This window comes from Natrix helvetica, assembly GCF_964273705.1.
Source record: "Natrix helvetica genome assembly, chromosome: 1".
NCBI classification, from domain to species: domain Eukaryota; kingdom Metazoa; phylum Chordata; class Lepidosauria; order Squamata; family Natricidae; genus Natrix; species Natrix helvetica.
The window spans coordinates 368,036,886-368,061,172 of NC_138548.1; the positions used below are offsets into that span (position 1 = coordinate 368,036,886).

A 24,287-nucleotide genomic window follows, 5' to 3' on the forward strand; every position below is an offset into this window, starting at 1 on the left:
CACTAAGAAGCTACGGGGAGGGGGGCCCAGGTTGCCAGGCTGTTCCTTGGAATAGAGTGGGTGCAGCCTATCCAAGGTGGTCCGCAGGCGCCGGCCCATCAGCAGCTCGGCTGGAGACCTTCCGGACAGGGGGCAAGGAGTGGCATGCTGTACCAGTAGGTAAGCAGCCACCCTTGAAGGCCAGTCACCTCCTTCCATCCTGCCCAATGCCTCCTTGGCAGAGCGGACGGCCCGTTCCGCCCTGCCATTACTAGCGGGATGGTAAGGAGCGACTGGGGCATGGCGGATGCCCTGCGAGGCCAGGAAGACCTGGAACGTGGTGGAGGCGAACTGCGGGCCGTTGTCCGAGACAATGACGTCCGGCAATCCGTGGGTGGCGAAAAGCCTAGTCAATTCTCTGACTGTGGCCTCTGCTGTGGTGGACCTCATGAGGATGAGTTCCACCCAGCGGGAGTAAGCGTCCACCACGACCAGGAACACCTGGCCCCGGAACGGGCCCGCGAAGTCCAAATGTAAGCGGGACCATGGTCCCCGGGGCAGTTCCCATTCCCTGGGTGCGGCTGCCGGAGGCGCCGGCCGGGAATGCTGGCAGGGAGAGCAGCCGGCCACCCAGGATGCAATCTCATCGTCCATCCGGGGCCACCAGACATAGCTGCGAGCAAGGGCTTTCATTCGCACTATGCCTGGATGGCCTTCGTGGAGGCGAGACAGCACCTGGTGGCGAAGGCTGGGTGGAATCACCACCCTGTCACCCCACAGGAGGCACCCACTGTGAAGTGACAGCTCCAGCTGCCGGGCCTTGAAAGGACGGAGGTCTTCGGACACCGGCCCTTCTGGCCAGCCCCTCAGGACCCACTGGATGACCTGGGACAGTGCGGGGTCTGCCCTGGACTGGGCGGCCACTTCCCCAGAGGAGAGCGGCAGCGCCCAGTCGGCTATGGCCAAAACCGACAGGCAGGGCACTGTCGGGGGGTCAGTCACAGGGAGCGGGCAGCGGCTGAGGGCATCAGCATGCCCTATGTGCCTCCCTGGCCGATACTGTAGGGAGTAGCTGTAGGCAGCTAAGAATTCCGTCCACCGAGTCATCCGTGGGGACAGGATGGGGGGGTCGGCTTGTCACCGGCCAGAAGCCCAAGGAGAGGCTTGTGGTCAGTGAACAAGGTAAAGTGCCGCCCATATAAGTAATCGTGGAACCTTTTGATCCCAGACACTGCAGCCAGAGCCTCCTTGTCAATCTGGCTGTAGTTGCGTTCCGCAGAAGTCAGTGTCCGGGAATAAAAGGCAATGGGGGCCTCTGAGAAAGAGAGAAGGGGGGAGAAAGGGAGAGGAACAGAAATTAGAGAGTTGGAGGGAGAGAAAAACAAGAGAGAGGGAGGGAGGGAGTGATCCATTTCCCACAGAAAAACTGGGAGCCACAAAACCCAGGTAGGTGCGGCTGTGTGGGCCATGTGACTGGGTGGGAGTGATGTTGAGTTGGCCACACCCACCTAGGTATTCTGGGTCCCAGTGTTTTCTGTGGGAAATGTTTCCAAATGGCTCTTTGAGTATTTAAAATTGCAGACCCTGGCCTAAGTGAAGCCCAGAGACTTCTTGGGTAATGTTCATGTCTACCTCCATCTTTCATGAATGATGAACCTCAACATATTTCCTTTGGCATTTCTTCTTTCTCTTCTCAGTCTCTGCCTCAGTCCAAATGTGTGGATAAATGTCAGCCTGGATTTGTCAGGAAGGCTCGAGAAGGAGAGCCAGTTTGCTGCTATGACTGTGTTCCTTGTCCAGAGGGGACCATCTCCACTCAGGAAGGTGGGTGACATTATGCATTTTAAAGACAAATGTAAGTTTGATGGTTTTGTTCTTAATTTTCATGGTGTCTAATTACTACCACAATGGGAGAGATAAGTAAAAGATTTTGAAGGATGAGGTAGGAAGAAGGATGTTGTGAATTGATTAGGAAATCTCTCTTTTTTTTTTGCCAATTTGGATGTGTCCTTCCATATTTATCTTTCTTAGGAACTTCTGAATTCTTTGTAACTTGAGGAATGGTTTTAGTTCAATGAAGTTTGCTCACTCAAACTAACTTTATATTACAGGCCAAAAGATACATCAATCATATATTTAATCAATTACTCTTTATTAAGATCATAAATTGTTTCTCTTTATAAAGTTTTTTTCATTTTTATAACATATAATCACATATATACTATTACATAGCCAAAATTGTATTGTATTATTAATTCAGCTTACCATCAACTCCCAAAAACAATTATTGGCTCTTAAGCTCTCCATATACCATATTTGTACGTTATCCATCACTTTCATCTCCCTCTCTCCTTCCCCTTCCTTTCCTCCTTTCTTCCCTCTGTCATCCTTCTTTTCTCTCCTTCCCCTTCCTCTCTCTGTTCCACTTCTCCTTTCTCTCCTCCTCTCTCCCCCCGCCCTCTCTCCTATCCCCCTCTTCTTCCCTTACCTCTCTCCTCTACTCCACATTCTTTATCTCATCTACTTGGTGTATTTCAGCTTCAAAATATTTGTATTTCTTTTGTTGGGGCGTAACCTCTTGCTTCAATTTTCCTTAGGCCACTGACTGCCTCCAAAACATCTTTTGTCTGCTTTTTATTCCCTTTTGTTGGGACACATCCCCCTTTTACAATTTTCCCTATACCACTGCCAAGCCCATGGAGTCTTTTGTCTGCTTTTTATTTCCCACTGTTTCTACCCCTTCCTTGTCTTTCCCCCCTTCTTCTTTGCCTTCTTCTGTAAATACCTGCTTCTCTGGGTTCAGAATTCTATTTAGGCTTAATTTTAATTATTTATGCATATTTATTTTATAATTTTATGTAGTACTTCAAATTCCCAGCTTTCCATGATGTCCAATTCCAAAGTTACAGTTAGTTATACAGTTCTTATTTCAGGGTTCTGGTCCACCTTAAATTTATCTACTTCAGCTGCTGTGGGGAAGAACAATGGGATCCATCTTGGTCTTTTGTTCTTCCTTAACGTCCTGTTAGTTATACAAATCTTATTTCGAGGTTCTGGTCCACCTTAAATTTACTTAATTCAACTACTGTGAAAATGGAAGAGAAGCTGGAACCATCTTACTCTTTTGCAGAAAAAAAAGGGGGAAAAACCCCTTCGTATTTCACAGTTCTTAATTTTGTTATTATTATTTTTCTTACTACTTTACACCTCTCGTTGGTTATAGCTGCTCAAAATATATTAATTGGAACCAGCTTGCATACAGCCAAAACTTGGGTATGTTTCTTCTTTGCCTCCTGCTTTTCCAAGTTCTGATTTATGGCAATTGGTTAATTAGAATTTCCCACACAGGCAAGATTAGGTTATCAGTTGTCAGTGAGGATATAGTGTTTTTTTCTTGATCTTTCTCCCTTGTTACATTCCACTCCACATTAATTCGTGCTGCGTATGTTAGTTAAAAGACACTTGGACAAAGTAAATCTTCACTCTCCTAGACTCCTTTAAAAACACAATCTTTTCAAGTCCAAAACCAAATTTAGCGTTTGTGTTTGAGTGGGTTTGTCACTTCTCTACTTTCTTCCTTTCTGTCTGAGTTGTTTCAAACAAATGGCTTTTTTGGGGAAAGGGGGCTAGTTTTTCAACCCTCCATTTTCCCTTTCTTTCTTTTTTTAAAAAAATCCTGATCTGACCATCAATATTATTTATGCTCTCAAGATTCTCTGCCTTTCCCAAGTTTAATTTATGACTGTGGGTTAGATGAATTTTCTTACTGGTCTTTCATCTCTTCCTCACACTCCTGTTCATTTGCTTTGGCTGGAAGTCAGCTTCTTGTTCAGCCATGTTGCCATGCTGCTGCCCCTACTCCGATTCAGAAGGCAAATCTCCGACATGCAATGGGCCTGTTGCGTCTCCCTGGGTCTGATGAGACGCTGGCATTTCTTCACACACCCCCTCCAGTAGAGTTCTGATCTAAAAAAGATCTTGGAGATGGTTTGTCAGACAGGGTTCATGTGAGGCTCTTGAGAGCCCTCCCACTCCAACATCTGTCCAGTTGGAGAATTTCCGGTCAACTTCCGGTCATAAATCCTAATAAGTTGAAATATTTAATTGGGAGGAACAACTGAGGGAGAGATTTTGAGTTGAAGGAACAATGAAAACCAAAGAGATGTCTCATCATAAAACCGTCAAGTGGATATTTCCTTCCCACTTTTTCTTATCTTTTCAATTTTCTTTTTTGTTAAATATTCAGATGTACGAACAGTTATAACACCAACAAAAAAAAAGGAATATAGTCCTGATTTTGAAAAAGGAAAAAAAAGTTGAACATGCTGTATTAGGATTCAAGATAACAGAAAGTGGTGGTGGTGGTGGTGGGAAACTAATAAAAGATGAATATACTTAATATCCATTGATACTAATGTTGAATTCATTCTCTATTTAAAATTGCTGCCCAAATCTAGAGAGGATGGATTCAGTTCCTCGTCTTGAATTCTTACATAAATTAATCTTTCTTAAGATCTCTTTATTTTCAAATGTATTTATTAAATTTATATGGCTGTCTATTTCACACAAAGTGACTCTTCTTGGCATACAATTAAATCAATAATTAAAAATTAATATCATGAGAAATAAACACTAAGAAAGCAAGAGAGGAATGCCTCAAGATTCTACCAACTATGCAACATGCACTCAGGGCCCTATTACCAAGTGATTCCCAGGACTTTTGAAAGAATCACATTTTCAGGAATTTCTACAGCTTGGAGATACTACCTAATCCAGGGTATATAATGGGGCTGTGCTTTTATCGCCAGCTAGAAGAACTTATCCTGGATCGATCAGGGACTTTGCGGTGTCCCTGAGATCAAAAGGATGCATTCTTCCCGTTCACCATCTCTGCAGGACTGTTTAGATCCGATTGGACTACCCAGCGATAAAAGTTTCGGCAGCGATCTCAGAGCATTGAGATCACATGTCCATCTCATAGCGACGTTGGCTCCTCCTCCTTTTAGTTTTATTTTCTTGTTGTTCTTGTTTTTATAGTTTTATATACTGGGAGTTTTTTTGTCTGAAGTGTATATACAATTTACTAAGGCTTTCCCATCTTTCAGTATCACATCTCACCCAAAGGTTTTATTGAAATTTGAAAGACTATAAAATAAATATTATTTTGTTCCCTCAGATACTGAAAAATGTACCAAATGTCCAGATGATCAATATCCAAACAAGAATCAAGTCAAATGTATCCCCAAAAGAATCATCTTCCTGTCCTATGAAGAACATCTGGGCATCATCCTCATCTCCTTTGCCCTACTTTTGTTCCTAACCATAGTGTTCATTTTAATCCTATTCCTTCAATCCCTAGAAACTCCCATTGTCAAATCCAACAACCGGGATGTTTCCTTCATCCTCCTGATCTCTCTCCTGCTTTGCTTTTTGTCCCCCTTTTTCTTCATTGGGCAACCACGGACAGCCACCTGTCTTCTCCGACAAACAATGTTCAGCATTGTCTTCTCAGTAGCTGTGTCTTCTGTGTTGGCCAAAACTATCATGGTGGTGCTGGCCTTCCTGGCCTCAAAACCAGGAAACTGGATGAGAAGATGGTTAGGGAAGAGCTTAGCCAACTTCATCATTCTTTCTTGTTCTGGTGTCCAAATTTTCATCTGTGCCATGTGGCTGGGAGTTTCTCCTCCATTCCCTGACTCTGACATGCACTCCCAGCCTGGAGAGACCATCCTTCAATGCAACGAAGGCTCCACCACCATGTTTTATGTTTTCCTTGGTTATATGGGTTTTCTAGCTGCCATTTGCTTCACAGTGGCTTTCTTGGCCAGGAACCTTCCTGGGGCCTTCAATGAAGCCAAGCTGATCACTTTCAGCATGTTGGTCTTCTGCAATGTCTGGATCTCCTTCCTGCCCACCTACCTGAGCACCAAAGGAAAGTCCATGGTAGCCATGCAGGTCTTCTCCATCTTGGCCTCTGGTGCCGGGCTGTTGGGTTGCATCTTCATCCCCAAGTGTTACATTATCCTCCTGAGACCAGATCTAAACACAAAGGAACAACTAATGATAAAAGCAGGGACATGATTTTGAAATTGGTTCTTCAGATTATAACATTTAATTTTTGATTGCTTGTTGGTTTATATGCTTCATTTGCCTCTTGTTTGAAAACTGATGTTATTTAAAATTGAAGGAGATAAAAATAGTTATTTTAATCAATGTAATAATAATATAACAATAAATAATCAAACAATAAAACAAGTTAACAGTTAATATTTGTATTTTAAACCAATTGGTAGCCCTTCTTTTCCTCATCACACAAGTTAGTCAATATTTGGCTTAAGCAATCCTTTAAGAGAGGAGATATATGAACCATATCCTGGGTTTTTGACTGCTTTTAGCGTGGTAGGTATCTTCAGAGTTAGCTAGGAAGACCTCAACCTCATCTCCTTCATGGTTCTTTCAGAATTGGTATTTCAATTCCCCCAAGGTCTGGTTCTGTCAGGAGGAGAAGGTTTAGTGTAGATGAGTCAGTGTTGCAATTTCCAGAGCTCTATTTGGGTTTGATGCTCTTTCTCATCAATCTCCCTTCATTGAAGCTCCAGATCAACTTTCACCCTTTTCATGGGTTCCTCTCTCTTAGCCTCCCATTCCAGCTTCTCTGGGCTGAGGTGCTGAACAGACTTCCTGTCTTCTGGTGAGGAATCTTCTGTAGCAGAGATCTTCATAGCCTGAGCCTTTCTGAAAGGTTTGGCATCTAAGTATCTTTGTCACTTCTCAGCTGTGTGATTGTCCTAGTACTACCTAGCCTGTCTATCATTGGCAGTTTTTCGGATGGGGGGGGGAATAAAGACCTGTGGTTGGTATTTGACCTTTGCTGATTGTCAGATGATTTTTTAAAAGAAAAAACCTCTTGATTCCCTATTTACCCCCAAGTGTTCAATATCCCACTTCTACCACCATACAATAATGGAAAATGAGCTACTTCAGTTCTGAAGAGACCCAACTGTGGGGGAGCAGCTATTGGCCAATTTGCTCTCCTTGCTCTCTCCCTTCCTCCATCCAGCCCTCTGGGGAACCAGAAGAGGATTGAAGGGAAAATCCTCACCCATCTTGAATGCATGTAGTTAGCGTGTAACCTCTGACAGCTGACAGTGGAAAGAAATTATTTGTCTTAAAGGAGGGGAAATTCCTCTAATCTCTGGTACCTTCCGATGTTCAGTATTTTACTACTTGTGGAATGGGATGTAGGATACAAAACAAGTAATGAACTGTTACTGCACTGTTTATTTGCATGCTCTGGTGGGAGTCCCTCAAATAACATGGAGAGAAGGCCCCACAGAACAAAGAGTTGTATTCATATCATCTCAAAATGACAGGAGAAATTAACACATAAGAAGCAAATCATGTAAGCACACAGATGTAAGTATTCAGAGGTAAAGGGTGTCAAGTTACTATATGTCAGTGAGTTCAAGTTCCTTCTTCTGGGAAGGAAGGACTAAGGCAAAACAAAAAGCAAAACAAATGAGCAATAAAACAGGGAAGAAAACCTAAATCAAAAGGAGGAGGTGTTAGATATTAACATATATCGGGAGAAGTCTTCCCTCTGGTCCGCTCCTACAGCGGGAAACAGGTATTCCTCTGATTGGTCAAGAGCCATGCCCAATCCCTATAAAAGGGGAGCCCTCCGACCACAGAGCAAGCTGGATCACTATTACTACTAATAAAGAGCTGTTAAGTCACTTCGTGTCCGCAGTCTGTCCCCCGTTGCCCAGATCTAACATTGGCGACGAAGGTGGGATTGAGAGACAGATAGGACGAAGAACGCTACCTCCAGAATCTCCGGATTTGATCCAGCCCAGGAATTCGGCAGCAATTCCGACAGCCATCTCAGATCACCGCAGCGCGGCAAATTCAAACCGAGAAGATGGCGATGCACGCTCCCCCCGCTCCTTTCGACCCAGCAAACGACGAATGGGAAGCCTTCATGATTCGCTTCGAGTGTTTTCTCGAAGCAAACGAGTACACGGGGATCACCGATGCAAGGAAGAAAAACATCTTCCTCGGCTACTGCGGAAAAGAAGTCTTCAATACGGCCAGAGACCTCACCGCACCTACTCCAATACAAGCAGTTTCATGGGCGACGCTGCAACAGACTTTGCAAACGCATTACGCGCCAAAACCTTCCCGCCATGTCTGCCGAAAGGAATTCAACATGAGGACTCAGAGGGCGGGAGAATCCATTAATCAATATGTTGCAGCCCTACGAAAAGCAGCAGCCCACTGTGAATACAGGGATTTGGATGAGCACATCTTAGACCAGCTCATCTGTGGAATAAGAGACATGTCTGTGCAAAAGAAGCTGTTGGCAAACCCAAATTTAACCCTACAATCAGCGTTAAACGAAGCAAGAGCGTCAGAATCAGCGGAGAAATCATCGGTGACCATACAACGAGGGGCCAGCGCAAGCCAGCCAGCACCGAGACAAACCAGAGTTCACTACGAGGACACAAGCCCCGACTACGAAAATCCCGAGTTCGAGGACAGTCACCTGATGCAGAGCAGTCACTTGAGGCCTGGGGGGAGACCCGGATCCCGTTTGCCGCCCTGCGCAAGCTGCGGAGGGAATCACCCCAGGTCTACTTGCAGGTTCAGGAACGTTGTTTGTTCGCACTGCAACAAACTTGGGCACATCGCACGAGTGTGCCGGAGCGGAGTCCCTGCCTCACGGCAGCCACCCATGTACCGCCAACAGAAGCCCAACCCAGGGGCTTGGCGAAATCAAAAAGGGCGCCCAGAGAGAAATCCACAAGTGTTTACCCAGAGAGAAAATTTCCAAAGAGCTGAACGAGCGTATTCCCAGAGAGATTACTCACAAGGAAGTGAGCGAGCGTATCCCCAGAGAGAATACACACAGAGAGCTGAAAGAGCGTTCTATCAAGACGCTCAACAAGAGTATTTTCAGGATGTAGATGATGAGATAGAGTTGACCCAGAGAGAGGAGTTGCGAACGTATCTCACCACAATACATCAAGTCCGCCCTAAGCGGCCCAAAAGGCTGAGAGTCACAGTCCTCTTGGAGGGCTCACCCTGCGAGCTAGAAGTCGACACAGGATCGACCCTGACGATCATTTCATGGGCATCCATGAAACAGGCTATCCCTAGCCTCAGAAAGAGCCAACTACACGCTCCAGACGTCCTGCTACGAGACTACCAGGGGAACCAAGTCCCCATCGTGGGCCAAGGCACATTCCACATCCGTTTCAAGGACATCGAAGCCCAGCTGCCCGTGACCATCGCCAGCGCGCCATTGCAGAACCTTCTGGGGCTTGATTGGTTTGAAGCCCTGGGGTTAGAAGTCACCGGGATCAACGCCGTAAGAAACAGCAGCGCTGAACAGATTTTTAAGGAATTCGAGGATGTGTTCAGCCCCGGTCTTGGTAAGTATGTGGGTAAACCAATATCATTCAATTTAGACCCTAAAGTGGCGCCAATCCGACTTAAACCGAGACGAGTGCCTTTTGCACTCCGCCCTAAAATAGACAAAGAGATAGATAAGTTAGTGGAGCAAGGAATCCTTGAGCCGGTAGATCACGCGCGCTGGGAAACGCCCATCGTGACCCCAGTCAAGCCAGACGGATCAGTCCGCATCTGCGCGGACTATAAGTGCACAATTAATGTCACGCTACAACAGAGCGCATATCCTGTGCCAGTAGTACAGCACTTATTGCACTTGTTGGGACCAGGAAAGGTATTTGCAAAGTTAGACATGGCACAAGCTTACCAGCAACTGCCAGTTGATAGCGCCACAGCGGAGGCCCAAACTATAGTGACGCATAGAGGAGCATTCAGATGCAACCGGCTACAATTTGGCGTAAGCATTGCCCCAGGATTGTTCCAGAGCGTCATGGAACGACTGTTGCAAGGGATACCAGGAGTCGTCCCCTATTTTGACGACATCTTGGTGTCCGCTGCAAATGAGGAGCAATTAAACAAAAGAGTCAGAACTGTTTTGGCCAGAATCAGAGAGAAGGGTCTCCGCCTTAAAAAAGAAAAATGCCAAATTAACGTGCCTAGCGTAGAATTCCTGGGTTATAGAATAGATGGTCAGGGAATACACCCCACTTCAAAGAAAATTAAGGCGATCCAGGACGCCCCCACACCACGGAATCAGACAGAGTTGCAGGCCTTCCTCGGATTACTTAATTTCTACAGCGTTTTTCTGAGACAGAAGGCGACCGTTGCTGAGCCACTACACCGTCTACTCCAGAGGAACGCACCATGGAGATGGGGACGAGCCGAAGCTGCAGCTTTCGCCGGGGTAAAGCGCCTGCTCACCGCTGACTCACTGCTGGTTCAATACAGTCAGACCCTACCGCTGGTATTGACCTGCGACGCATCGCCCTTCGGAGTTGGAGCAGTCCTCAGCCACAGGATGCCCGACGGAAAAGAAGCACCCATTGCTTTCTACTCTAGAACTCTTTCATCGGCCGAAAGGAACTACAGCCAAATGGACAGAGAAGCGCTGGCTGCCGTAGCTGGTGTAAAACGTTTCCATGAATACCTCTACGGCCGCGACTTTGAACTGATCACAGATCACAAACCGCTGTTGGGACTTTTGGCGGGAAACCGCCCCACTCCAGTCTCCCTTTCTCCACGCATGACCAGGTGGACTGTTTTCCTGGCTGCGTACTCCTACAAGTTAATTCATCGACCGGGCTCCACTCTAGGACACGCAGACGCGCTCAGCCGTTGCCCATTACCAGACATTTTGCCAGACCCCACTCCAGAAGTACCGGTATTGCTCATTGACTGTTTGGATTCGGGACCGGTTTCGTCCTACGATGTTGCAAGGTTCTCCTCTAAAGACAATGTAATAAAGCAAGTGCAAACTTGGGTATGGAGGGGGTGGCCGAAGGGAAATGTGGGCCCGGAATTCAAAATGTTTTGGTCAAAACGGGACGAACTCTCAGTATTACAAGGATGTTTGTTGTGGGGGGATCGAGTTGTTATTCCTTATGTTCTACGAAAAAATGTATTAGATGCTTTGCATATGGGTCACCCGGGGATCGTGAGAATGAAAGCGTTAGCAAGAAGTTACGTGTGGTGGCCTAACATGGACAAAGAAATAGAGGAGTGGGTGGCCACTTGCGACCCATGCCAGGAGTCGAGACCAGCACCCCCGGAAGCGCCCGCCACAGAATGGGAGAAACCCAAGGCACCCTGGTCACGTATACACATTGATTTTGCAGGGCCATTCCAGGGCCAAACATTCCTCATAGTTGTAGATGCTTATTCTAAATGGCTAGATGTGGTCCTAATGACGTCAACCACGGCAGAGGCAGTCATAAAGGTTCTTCGGCGGCTCTTCGCCACCCATGGTCTACCAGATCTGTTAGTATCCGATAACGGGCCCCAATTCACGGCCATGCAGTTTGAAACATTTTTAGCGGGGTTGGGAATCAGGCATGCCCTCATCGCGCCATTCCATCCAGCATCCAACGGGCAGGCAGAGAGAATGGTGCGATTCGCAAAAGAAGCCCTCGCCAGGATGGGTCCAGGTGATTGGCAAACACGCATTGACCATTACCTCCTCATTCAACACATTACCCCGAGCGCAACGACGGGTAGGAGCCCCGCTGAACTACTCATGGGCCGTCGCCTACGGTCTCACCTAGACCGGCTCCACCCGAATTACTCTGCCACGGCTCCCCCAGACGCTACAAGTAAGGTCCGTTTTTTCAGAGTAGGGGATTCAGTATACGCTCACAACTACACGGGGGGAACATTATGGATGCCGGCAAAGGTCATTGGCATCACGGGTCCTCGATCGTACTTGCTGGAGCTAGAAGATGGGCGGAATTGGAAAAGGCACATCGATCAACTTCGGGGTCGCCTTGCACACTCCAACATTAGGGATGAAAACGAAAGTTTCCTGTCTACAGAGAGCCAACCGCAGGAAAACTCCATCGCAGGAAACAACGACACCGGCAAGCGAAGCGCGGAACAGGACAACACGCACACAGCTGAGAAACCCCCAGTCAACGCAGCCGAACAAGCTCCGGAATGCCCAAACAACGAAAGCGAAAAACCTCCAGAACAGGAAATAAGAAAAGCACCCGATCCTGCAACTACTTCAAACCAACACGCACCCAGTCCTGCAAACACTTCAACCCAACCTGAATTACGACGTTCCTCCCGAGCAAGACAAACACCAACCTACCTAAAGGACTATGTCACCTACCATAACGTCCCATCTAGGAGGGGAGGGGTGTTAGATATTAACATATATCGGGAGAAGTCTTCCCTCTGGTCCGCTCCTACAGCGGGAAACAGGTATTCCTCTGATTGGTCAAGAGCCATGCCCAATCCCTATAAAAGGGGAGCCCTCCGACCACAGAGCAAGCTGGATCACTATTACTACTAATAAAGAGCTGTTAAGTCACTTCGTGTCCGCAGTCTGTCCCTCGTTGCCCAGATCTAACAGGAGCCACTTTGATAAAGCCAACCCCCCCAAGAAGAAAGCATTTTCCATTGCAAACCTTTGGGATTGTTGTATTGATAGAAGAAACATTGGCCTTATATTGCTTGATGGCAACTTGATTGAATCAATTCCATTTATCTAAGACCTGATTTTTCCCACAGTCCTGTCTCCCCATTTGACCTCTAGGAGGGTCACCATATGGATCTCCCAAGAGAACGGGGGTTAGCCTTGCACTCTCCTGGAAACAATAACTCAAAAGTCCTAAACGTTGCCCTGAGCAGAGTAATAGGATAATGGCAGCCAGGAGAATTGGGAATTCTAGAGCCAGGTTTCATAGCCCACCTGTCCCAGGCAAGCTGAGATCATCCAATTCTAGAAACTCCTGGAGGGATTGTTGTGTGATTCGCTTAGCTAAAGCTCCCAAATCCTGCATGGTAACTTTTATTTGCAAGGAATATTTTGTGAGTTTAAAGCAGTGGTCCTCCAACCTTTTAAACAGGAGGGCGATTCATGGTCCCTCAGATGTTTGAGGGGCCGGACCGGCTCGGTGAACATGGCTAGGTGGTCATGTGACTGGGTGGGTGTGGCCCCATTTAGCATTCCATTTGCCTTTGTCCCTGCTGTACTTGCCCCTCCCCTACTCACCCACTGGCCCTGGATCATATGACTGTGAAAAACATCCCAAAAGCCTGTTTTTAAAGCATTTTTAAAGACTTTAAAAGCACTGATTTACAAGCTGGCAGTAGAGCTCCTTTTCAAGCCAGCAGCAGCCCCTCTCCTACTCACGCACCAGCCCTGGATCATGTGGCTGCACTGGCCAGATCCCCCCTCAGTCAGCTGGCCCTCCCCAACACCCTCCGGCCTTACCTTCGGGCAGCAGCCGTGTGATCAGAAGTGCAGCTTAAACAGTGAAATAACTAAGCAGAAGTGCAGCCGGAGTAGATGCTCGCTGGAAGATAAGGCTAATGGTGAGGGGAGGGGTGAGGGGAGGGGCTGAATCCCATCACTCCGAAGGCTTAATACTTTGATTTTGAAGGCCGCATCCGGCCAAAGGGCCATAGTTTGAGGATCTGAAAACTCCTCATAATCACAACAGAAAGTCAATGGCCAAGATGTTCTTCAAAATTTTTCCTTCAGGGAGGGAAAGGCAAAAAGGCAATCAAACAATAAAACAGGGAAGGAAACATAAATCTCTTCCCAGTCCTGGGGACCTGGTGGTCAAATTGTCAGGGCACCTGGCCTCAAATTGTTGCTGGAATTAATAGAGACTCAATACTCCAAAAGGACTGGAAACTTGAACACATTTTTGTCTGCAGTGGATGTGGATGAATTTTCATTTCATTTCATAAAAGCTTCAATGTTTTTTCCCCATAAAGGAATTATAAATTATGAATCCTTTCAACTAATGCCAAAATTAATCTTAATGTTAAAACCATTTTCTATTTCCGCTCTCTAATTTCTATAAGCTTTTTATCAACACTATTTTCCTTTAATGGCCAATTTAACTGCATCTTCCTCCTTTTTATCTGTTTTTACTTCTGTTTCCTATTTTTCTTCAGTCAAAGAATTTTTTCTTCTTTTTTTAAATACACTTTAAAAATTGTTTCTTGGATCTTCTCTTCTTCTGATTCTGCCCTTCATATGAGCAGCTTCCCCTGAAAGAGAGAAGATTTCCCCCTTCAGCCCCTCCAGTTCTGAGGGAAGACTGAAGCTACGCCCCTCTCTCTCCCTACTGGCTGCCTTTGTTCCTGGCCTGCCCCTGTCGTCATGGCAATCCAACAGCAGCAAATCAAACAGGAAGGAAGAATGGTTGTCAGGGAACTCAGCCACCAATCAGCCTCTTGGAGGAGAGGTTGAAGAAAAAAAGACAAAGGGGGGAAGGGAGAGAGTTTCAAATGAGGATGAAATAAAAACGGTTTTAAGTGGGATGAGAAAGAGAAGGAAAAAAACAACAACTGAGAGAAATGCAGAGGGAGGGGAGGCTGAAGTCCTGGAAGAGCCTTTCCCCTCCCACACCTGGAAATGGCTGCCCTGGGGAGCTTCTCCAGTGGAGGCTCTGGGGCAAGTGGGAGCAGTGGCTGCCCAGGAGAGCCCGGCCGGAAGGTCTTCGGGGGCCACAAGGGACCCCCAGGATGCCCCTTCCTCAGAGCCCCAGAGGATCCCTCCAGGGAGACCCCCACCCTCACCTTCTCCTTTCCTGGAAACACACAAAGAGAAACCAAAGCTTCACAAACCCCCTAAAATGCAACACCAAAGCCCATAAACCACGTTAGTCTCTTTACAGAATGGAGGGGAGGGTGAGGGAAGGATTCCCTGAGATCCCATACTCTTTCCTGGGAATTTTCCATGGGGGGAATTTTCCATGGGGGGAAAGTTCACAATGGGTCTGGGCTTTGCTTTCCCTCCTCAGTCTTGTGTGCAAACATACTTCATTAGCTATCACCAATGTCATGTGGTAAATCCTAAGCTAACACCCTTAACTTAGGTTAAGGAAAGAGAACTGCTACATAGACGTAATGTACCATGCCAAAACACCAGATTCTGGCTTAACATGACGACCTGCTCCATCGCTATTGGGATGTATGAAATGGGATACACCTTTTTTAACATTTATTTTCAGGGATTCTATGGCTGACCAAAGATGAGTCCCCTGCTCTTTAGAGATTTCTTTGAAGATGCCAGGGAGAAGGAAGCTATTTTTTTTTCATCTGCTTCCCTCTGAAGATCAACATCTTTGCACCTCCCTTGGGCAGTGCCAGGCTGAGATGTACCCACCTTGCTAAAACTACTGCAGAGATGCCTATGAACATTTCTATGAACACAGTTCTATGATGGTCTATGGAATTTGACCCACTTGGCTCAATTCTGCAAAGCACACACAACTGTCAGCCACCTGGTGGGACACCCACCCAACACAGTCATAGGGGCTCCGCAATTGAGTCCTGCAAAGGGGACTGAGGGGATCCCACCAATATTGGGTGTGCCGAGGCTGCCCTAATGCAAGCATGTTTGCAAACACCTTAGACTCTGGGGGGCTCTCCTAGCCTGCAGGTGCCTGGGACTCGCCTCCTGAAGGGGTTCCTGGCTGACCATCTGGGCTGCATTGTGCTGACAACAGAAGGGGGTGCTTTGATATGGAACCCCCACTGTCTGAAGCCCAACTTTTTGTGATGTATTGCTGCTCTCCCACTCTTTTCATGTGCCAGAAGGGCTCCTCCCTCAAAGAAACTTTTTCCCAACCATGCCGAGGCTGCCTGAGCCAGACAAAAGTAGGGGGCTCCATCTGCCTTCCTCTTCTCCAGCATGTCCTCCCTTCCCTTGACAGGAAGGGACATCCACCTCTTGCAGCCCACCTGGCCTTCTGGGACTTCTGCTTCATCAACCTCCCTGCAGCCTTCATGAGTGAATTCATGGTCAAAATTGGAGCTTTCCTGCTGCTTCTATAGAGACCAAACTGCCTGAGCTTAGCAAGTTGGAGGCCACTTGGCTGGTCTTGCAAGACTGAAGCCAGACTCAGAAAGGTCAGAGCCTCAGCCAGTTGTGTGTGAAAGTTATCAGAAAGACCATAGGTGAAAAGATTTTTCAGAAGTGGTTTGCCATTGTCTTTTTCCTAGGGCATCAGAGATTGGCTGGCCCAGGTTCACCCAGCTGACTTTGTGCCCAAGAGAGGACTAGAATTCATGGTCTCCTGGTTACTATCCTGAAGTCTTGACCATAGGCAGGTTCTGATCTGTAGAACCCATTTAACCTGATCACTTCACCAATGGCTGCATTCACATTTGCAACTTTTAACCATGGTTTATTTTCTGAAGTTGAGAACTTGTTGGCCAATGGGTTAGTGAATTATGTGTATTGATTCAGCAAGGAACAGCTCAACAATCATTTATAACAGAAATAAGCTGGAGACAGTTTTTTTTCTTGTAAGGGCCACATTCACACAACATGCTTCACCAGGCTGAGGAAATGTTCTTGCAGCCACCCTGGGACAAAAGACAGTTCTAGGTGAAGCCTCCTGAAAGGCTATCATAAACCATGGATGACCACAGCCACCTCTCCTCCACTTCCCTGGGCTCTCACCAGGCGCAAACCCACAAATTTGGTGGCCAGATTTCCAACTGAGGAGAGTTTTCCTCCTCTCTAGGCTAAGCTTCAGTGAGACATGGCAGTAACACGATGGACAGGAGAATCCATGTTACACATCATCCTGGCATTTCAATTCACAGACAGCAACTGGAACATGGAGCCACAGCAGACACTGAGAGTGGAAGCTGAGGACTCTACAGTGGGACAACTTTCAAATAATGTACCTGGGATATTGGTCATCCTTTGCTCCTCATTGTAAGGATGGACCTGCCTACTCTTTCTGCTTCCCCTCTCAGTCAACCCTCACCCCCATTTCTCCCTTCTAGGCCAAACTGTACATATTAACATTCCCAGTCCAGATAAGAATAATAATCCATTTACAATTGACCAAGATAAACCAGAACTCAGGAAGTCCAAACTGGCCCTTTGAATCATTTGGAGGTCTTCTGAGGTGGAGTTTCAAATAAAGCCTCAGAGATGAGAACGTCACGGGAGTTGCACCAAGTGTATCTACAAAACCAGAATTCCCCCCAAACCAAGTTATGGGTGGTTGTGGCAAAAAATCAGGTCACACCATTCCACCACACTGTGGGCACTTAGTTGCAGACTTCACAGCCACCATCTTAGTTGCAGACTTCCCAGCACATTTTGGTTGTTAACCACCTGAGGGTAGGACAAGAAGCAATGGGTGGAAACTAATCAAGGAGAGCAGCAACTTAGAAGTAAGGAAGAATTTCCTGACAGAACAATTAATCAGTGGAACAACTTGGCTCCAGAACTTGTAAATAATCCAACACTGGACGTTTTTAAGAAGAGATTGGATATCAATTTGTCTGAAGTGGTGCAGGGCTGCCTGCCTAAGCGGAGGGTTGGGCTAGAAGACCTTCAAGATCCCTTCCAATGCTGTTATTCTAATCTATTCTGTTCTATTCGATTCCATGAAACTTCAAAATTTAAAGGCTCTCAGTGTGGAAGGGACAAAACAGAAAATGAAAAGGAAACTAAAGCAAACTATTCTATTCATTATTCTATAATCATCTCTAATTAGCCAATGATGCAATCAGCAGGCCATCACTTTCTGGTCTGCTCCCATGCAAAAATCCATATTTGTATGAAAAATGGCAAATTAAATTTCTCTTCAGTTATAAGGAATTCAAAAACCATCTCCAATTTGGGATGAATATATGGAAATCCCATTGAAAGGAAAATCCCAAACTCTTTTAACATTAGGTTGGGTTCAAGGATCATGATTGCTTCCATGGCATTAGAGCAGAGGCAGCACTAGAGTTAAGTGGCACCAATGCAGAGTGGCACAAAACTCCTCAGCAGTCTCTGGAGGCAAATTGAAGGACTGGCTGTTGAGGTATCTTACTGCAGCATCATTTTCAGGACATGTCCTTACAGGAAAGACTGTGACCACTACACAACACTGCCCCAATGGAACTATCTGTTATTTTTCACTCATCAGATGGAAGAAATTCAAGATCCCAAAAGGACAAGTTGCTTCTCATTGTAATTATCACCTCACATGCCTTGAGACCTCTCCTCCTCCTCCACCTCCTCCAGTGACTGCCTTTGATGTAAACATCACATTGAAGTGACATGGAAGGGATCTTGTATTAGAAAAGGATAAATGCAACAGGATATGCTTTTTGTGGCTGAAGTTACAGGACAGGCAGGAGCTGTGATTTTCAACGCACTTTCTCTCTCTTCCAGGTATATCTTGCTTTGTCTCTGTTTGAATCAGGAAAGCCATTGGATATTCCATCCTATGTGACTGCTTCTAATTCTTCCCATTGTTCTTTAAAAACAGGGGGGAGATTGATTCAACCCCATGAATTATGGACCTCTTGCTTCTGTTTCTGATGCTGCTGGTGCCCCAGTCAGTCTCTGGGAAACACTGAATTTGGACCATCAGGATGGAGAAAAGCCATGGAGTTATTATAGGCCAGGAGATTTTCTCATTGGTATAGTCCTTTCTGCATCTAAAATAACACTTGCAACATTACCTTTCAACCTGGCTCCTTCTAGACAGATTCAGTTGTAAGTCATTCATTGTGATTGAGTTTCATTCCCTCCATTTGCAAGTCTAACTTCTTCTTCTTCTTCTTCTTCTTCTTCTTCTTCTTCTTCTTCTTCTTCTTCTTCTTCTTCTTCTTCTTCTTCTTCTTCTTCTTCTTCCTCTTCCTCTTATATTGCAGTACCTGAGTAATTATTTGAATCCTTTTGCTTTCCACTTTTGACTTATTTTCAAGGAGAGGCTCCAATCCAAATTATGGGGAAAATAAAACCTGAAAGAAATCCGCATTATTTTCCTTTTCCTGTTCAATCCTCAGTTCATGACTTGAATACTAAGTTTTCTTAAAAGTAGTGATTGTTGTAGTTTCCAGGTAATTTCTATATTTTTATAACTGTAGATTGATATTCAATCCCTTATTTTTTAGGAATGGAGATGACATGTTTTAGAACAGCTTTTCTGAATCGCTTATTAAAAGTCCTTTTTAATAAGTGATTAAAAACAAAATGCTTTTGTTTTAATGACTGAAATATCCTGCAACTTCATTACTGGACTGATGAAAATTAGTTTTGCTACAAATAATAGTACATTTCTTAATTTTAGTCCTTTTGATGAACTATCCCCATCCTATCTTCTGAACATTCATAATATTAAAAACAGTGATGGGTGACTATCTTTTGTCTCTGATTTGGATTGATAATGATTTAAGTCTTGGTTATCTTGTGGAGGAAAGAAAGATTAAATATAGAAAAAGTGTTTAATTTTTGCTATTTGTGATCCTAATATTAACATGGTTTTACACTAGTTTACCTTTTGAAAAGCAAAGAATACTATACATGACTTTCAATATCGAGGTATTTAACAAAAATTCCCGGCTCCTGAACAATCTCACCCTTGGCTACAACATCCATGACAACTATTCAAACACACTTGGCACTTCAGATGCCTTGCTAGACATGCTGTCTACTGGAGAAGCCAATGTTCCCAACTACAGCTGTGGAAGGAAGGACAACCTTTTGGCTCTTCTTGATGGAGCTTTTGAAGACATCTCCCTCCAGATGTCAACATTAGTAGGCCCCTACAAAGTCCCACAGGTTTGTGTTTGCGTTTCTGTATCTGGTAAAGTGAGTGGATTGTTGGTGTGTGAGTGAGTGAGTGAGTGATAGATCCAACAATTTCATCTCTATGGAATTCAATCTTTGCTTTTCATCATGGCATTTTAGGTGTCATGACTCGGGATTGGGACAACAGTGGGGAGGGAGCAATGTGGAAAACAGAAATATTTACTCATGACAGCCTCCCCATTGCTTTGAGGGCTTCTGTTGCATGATTGTGAAGGTGAGGAGAGCCTCTATGTTCAATCAAAGTGTCTTCTGTACAATAGGGAGGTGTAGCACCAATGGGAAGGTCACCTTTATTTCATGATACTAGCTAATGTAATGATATTCTTAAATATGAATTAATCATTTTATAAAATGATTATAAATATGTAATTCTACAAGATGGCAATGCTAGTTCCCATATATAAAAAAGGGGAAGAAAATGGACCCTGGCAATTCCAGGCCCTTTTGTCTAACAGATGTAAGTAAAATCTATGTTAGCTTCCCCTTGAATAGAGTTGAGAGTCGGTAGATGAAAAGTGCATTTATTGTAGAAGGACCAGCAGTCTTAAGCAGATGTGATCCACTACTGACAGTTGTTTTGTCTTGAAACATCAGACCATCTAAAAAATATCAGTCAGAGGAAAGAATGGTTTGCTGTCTTTATAGCATTTGACACAGTAAACAAAGAAATACTATGGAAGAAACTGATTGCCCTTAGAATGGAAATCAGAATGTTGACCCTGCTGAAAGCCCTTTCTACAAGCACCGACAGTGAGAACAATTAATCAGTGGAACAGCTTGCCTCATGAAGCTGTGTGTGCTCCATTGCTGGAAGTTTTCAAAAAGAGCTGGGCATTCATAATTTGAATGATATACAATCTGCTCTATGAGCAGAAGGTTGGACTAGAAGACCTCCAAGATCCCTTCCATCCCAATTATTCCATATTCTATGTTCGTTTTTTTGAGAGTGTGTTTTAGTACAGATTTCTCCAACGTATCCAGTTTTGCAGACCAGTGGAGGTGGGGGAAGAAGAGGGGATTGTTCCATGCGAGTGGCTGGCTTGAATGGACTGTGAGGATGTGTCGCACACTTGATGGCCATTTCTGGGGCCTTGTTGCAAACCCCTCATGGGCTTCTAGTGGGCTGTGACCCATAGGTTGAGGTACTTTTCTCTGTGGATCTTGGCTCCCTCAACATCAAAGGAGGTCATTTAGATGAAAGACACAAGTGAATGCACTGTTAAAACATTTTTTTAAAAAAAATCATACCTATGCAGCTTTTTTGGCTTGAAATATTAAAGTGCAAAAGGCCAATGGACTTACATTGAGCTGAACTAATGTACTTACCATGCACTTACATTGAGCTGAACTAATGCATACACTTACTAAAACTGAGAAGATCTTGACAGTGGATAAAAGGACTTCAGCTGCTGCTCTGAGAGGCGAATTGGGAATTTATACAATATATAAAATTAGGACATTTTTAAAAATAAAATTAATGATATGTAAATTGTTGGAGTCTCAAAACTCTGTTAGAACAAACAGATTCCAATTAAAAAGGTCTTGGAGTGTACAATTGACACTTTACTTTACTTTACTTTATTTGCACTTATAGACCGCCCCCTCTCCCAAAAGGGACTCCGGGCGGTGTACAGTCAATACATAAAAGATACATAGCATAAATAATTGAATAATTAAATAGTTATACACATTATATTAGGAACTGTGGTCTTCCTTCCCTTTTTACAATTGGAGACAAAACTAAAAAAATTGCTGCACAAAAAATCCCAGATTTTCAAAACAGAAAAAAATATAGCCATCCTCAGTAAGATTGGCATATTTAAATGCATTAACTGCTACAAATGTACCTTACAAATTGCCAAGTATTGACTTAAATCTTCTAAATCCCTTATTGGGATGCTAATATTAATACAATACAATACAACACAACACATCACAATACAATACAAAACAATAGCAGAGTTGGAAGGGATGGTGTATATATAAACAATACAATAGCAGAGTTGGAAGGGACTTTGGAGGTCTTCTAATCCAACCCCCTGCCTAGGCAGGAAACCCTATACCGTTTCAGACAAATGACTATCCAACATCTTCTTAAAGACTTCCAGTGTTGGGGCATTCACAACTTCTGGAGGCAGGTTGTTCCACTGATTAATTGTTCTAACTGTCAGGAAGTTTCTCCTCAGTTCTAAGTTGCTTCTCTTCTGGATTAGTTTCCACCCATTGCTTCTTGTTCTACCCTTAGGTTCCTTGGAAAATAGTTTGACTCTCTCTTCTTTGTGGCAACCCCTGAGATATTGGAACACTGCTATCATGTCTCCCCTAGTCCTTCGTTCTATTAAACTAGACAGTTTAGACAGTCTATTAAAACAACATATTTCCTGTGTGATCCGAATCCAATGTTTATACATAATACAGGCCTTTTTGGGAGGAAATTATTTATTTATTATTTATTTATTTATTTGTGCTTCTAGACCGCCCCCTCTCCCAGAAGGGACTCGGGGCGGTGTACAGTCCATAGAGAATATCACAAAAATACAATAAAAAATTAAATATTAAATATGTACAGTTTGGAGGAGGTTAAAATGCAATTAAAAGAACTGTACAAAGCTGAATAAATATAATTTTTTAAAATCCCTAAAACAGACACAACAGATTAAAAACCCTAAAATAACCAGATAATAATACATTTGCCAGGAGGGACAGTTGTAATTATGCCAGGCCTGCTAATCGGAATTAATTCAGTTGAGGTCCTCATAAGTGGTCTGATTGTAGTAAATTTGGGGGATGATTTTAAAAATACACTATTTTTATTCTTTATGCTTATTCTACTTTACTTTTTTATATTTAAAAAATCTACTTTTACATACAGTCCTATTAATGTTCTGCCTTTTATAGTCTGTACCTTGATGTAGCCTAATGACCAATCAATACGAAACTGTTCTAATATGTGCATGACAATAAATTTGGATTTATTAAAAGCTAAAAATTGCTACGTGATAGGACCCTAAATGTAACATAGCACTCTTCATTGTTTGTTTATTTTTTTCAGATCAGTGAAAGAATTGCTTCAGAGGCTCTGAGTGATAAAAGTCAATTCCCTTTTTTCCATCCGATGCTCCCCAAAGAAGGCTTTCACTACCCAGGAATGGTCCAAGTGCTCCTCCATTTCGAATGGACTTTCATTGGTCTCTTTGCTCCGGACACAGAGAATGGACAGCATTTCATGAGAACCTTTACCCCTATGCTTGTCAGGAATAGAATTTGTGTTGTTATATCACAACAATTTTCAGCAACCGGAAATACAGCAGCCCTCAGGGATGCCCTCTCTAAGTGGAGACAAGTCAATGTCTTTGTTCACTTCATAGAATTTTCTCCCCTTTTTGACAGAATTCTTCCATTCCATTCAACATTTGAAAGTTTGCCAGGACCCATTGAAGGGAAAGTCTGGATCATGACAATGCTTGGAGCATATTCAATGAGAAAGGGCTGGTTTCTCAAATACATCCACAGTATTTGGACCTTTCCTCTTCAGTGGAAAAAGAGTTGGAACAATGATGATGCCTATATAGAGCCTTTATTTCTGGAACCTGAATTTCAAGCTGAGTATTTTCACTGTTCCGTTTCAAAACACGTCTTTTCTGTCAAAGGCCGGAGAAGATGCACCCAGAAAGCACCAGTGGAGAGCCAAGAGAAACAGAATAGGTTGCGGATTGGAAATCCAGGTGTTACTTACAGTGACATTAAGATTCTGGCCCATGCTTTAAACGCTGCATCCAAATCCCAGAGGAGAAGGAAGACGGGAGAAGAGAGGTTGAGGACTCCAAGGCTTCAGCCATGGAAGGTGTGGGGTCCCAACCACAATCTGGGGGGAAAATGAACCCACAGCTGCATAACAGACAGAGGAAGAAACTCAGAGAAGGTCCTCCCTAGTTTTTTTTGACTGACAAAAGAGGTGGTGAAAGATTTGTACTTTCACACTTGCAAGACACTTTTAATGGTCTTCCAATAAAACAGAATTAGTTCATCTGGTCATTTTTCCTGCTTGGTCTTCCTGAATGAAGATTAGCCTTGCAACTTTCTTCTTAACAACTTCCTGTTGTTTTCAAGGAGTTTATGAATACTCTAGTTATTTGGGGTTTTTTTTTCCAATTGATTTGTGATCGAAAATATTTGCTAAAATTGACAATTTCTGTCAATTATATCTTCTCACTATATCGTTTGTCAATATAGTATTGAGAACTATTGATGAACTTTTGTTCTTGAGTTTTGGAGATAGTGGCAACGTTTGTTCACCCAACTTATAACATTTGCAAGTTAAACAACTGTAGAAGAAAGATTCAAATGTAAAAAGAGTATGTGAGATAAGAAAAAAAGATTTCTAACTTTAAAATTCCTCGATGTTTCCATTCTAGTTCCATCTCTTTCTAAAGAAGAAGGAAATGTACAATCTTTCTTTGTTGGAGGTGTACTTGGACCAAAATGGAGACCTAGCAGCAGATCTGTGGATCTATAGTAGGGTGATTCTGCCCAAGGAGGATCCCATCAACAAGGAATTGGGGAGTTTCGAAAGGCAGAGACTTATAATCAAGCAAGATACTTTGAT

General features: G+C 44.2%; 1 protein-coding gene across 1 annotated transcript in view; it reads left to right on the forward strand.

The window, feature by feature from the left end:
- Window positions 1-258: 258 nt before the first annotated feature.
- Window positions 259-24,287, forward strand: part of LOC309382612 (vomeronasal type-2 receptor 26-like) — a gene marked incomplete at both ends in the record, with an annotated part of 45,646 nt that continues 21,617 nt past the window's right edge. The window contains 2 exons of the mRNA XM_081934311.1: window positions 259-362; window positions 778-972. Of these exons, the coding sequence (XP_081790437.1) occupies window positions 259-362; window positions 778-972 (299 nt within the window). The remainder of the gene's footprint in view (window positions 363-777; window positions 973-24,287) is intronic.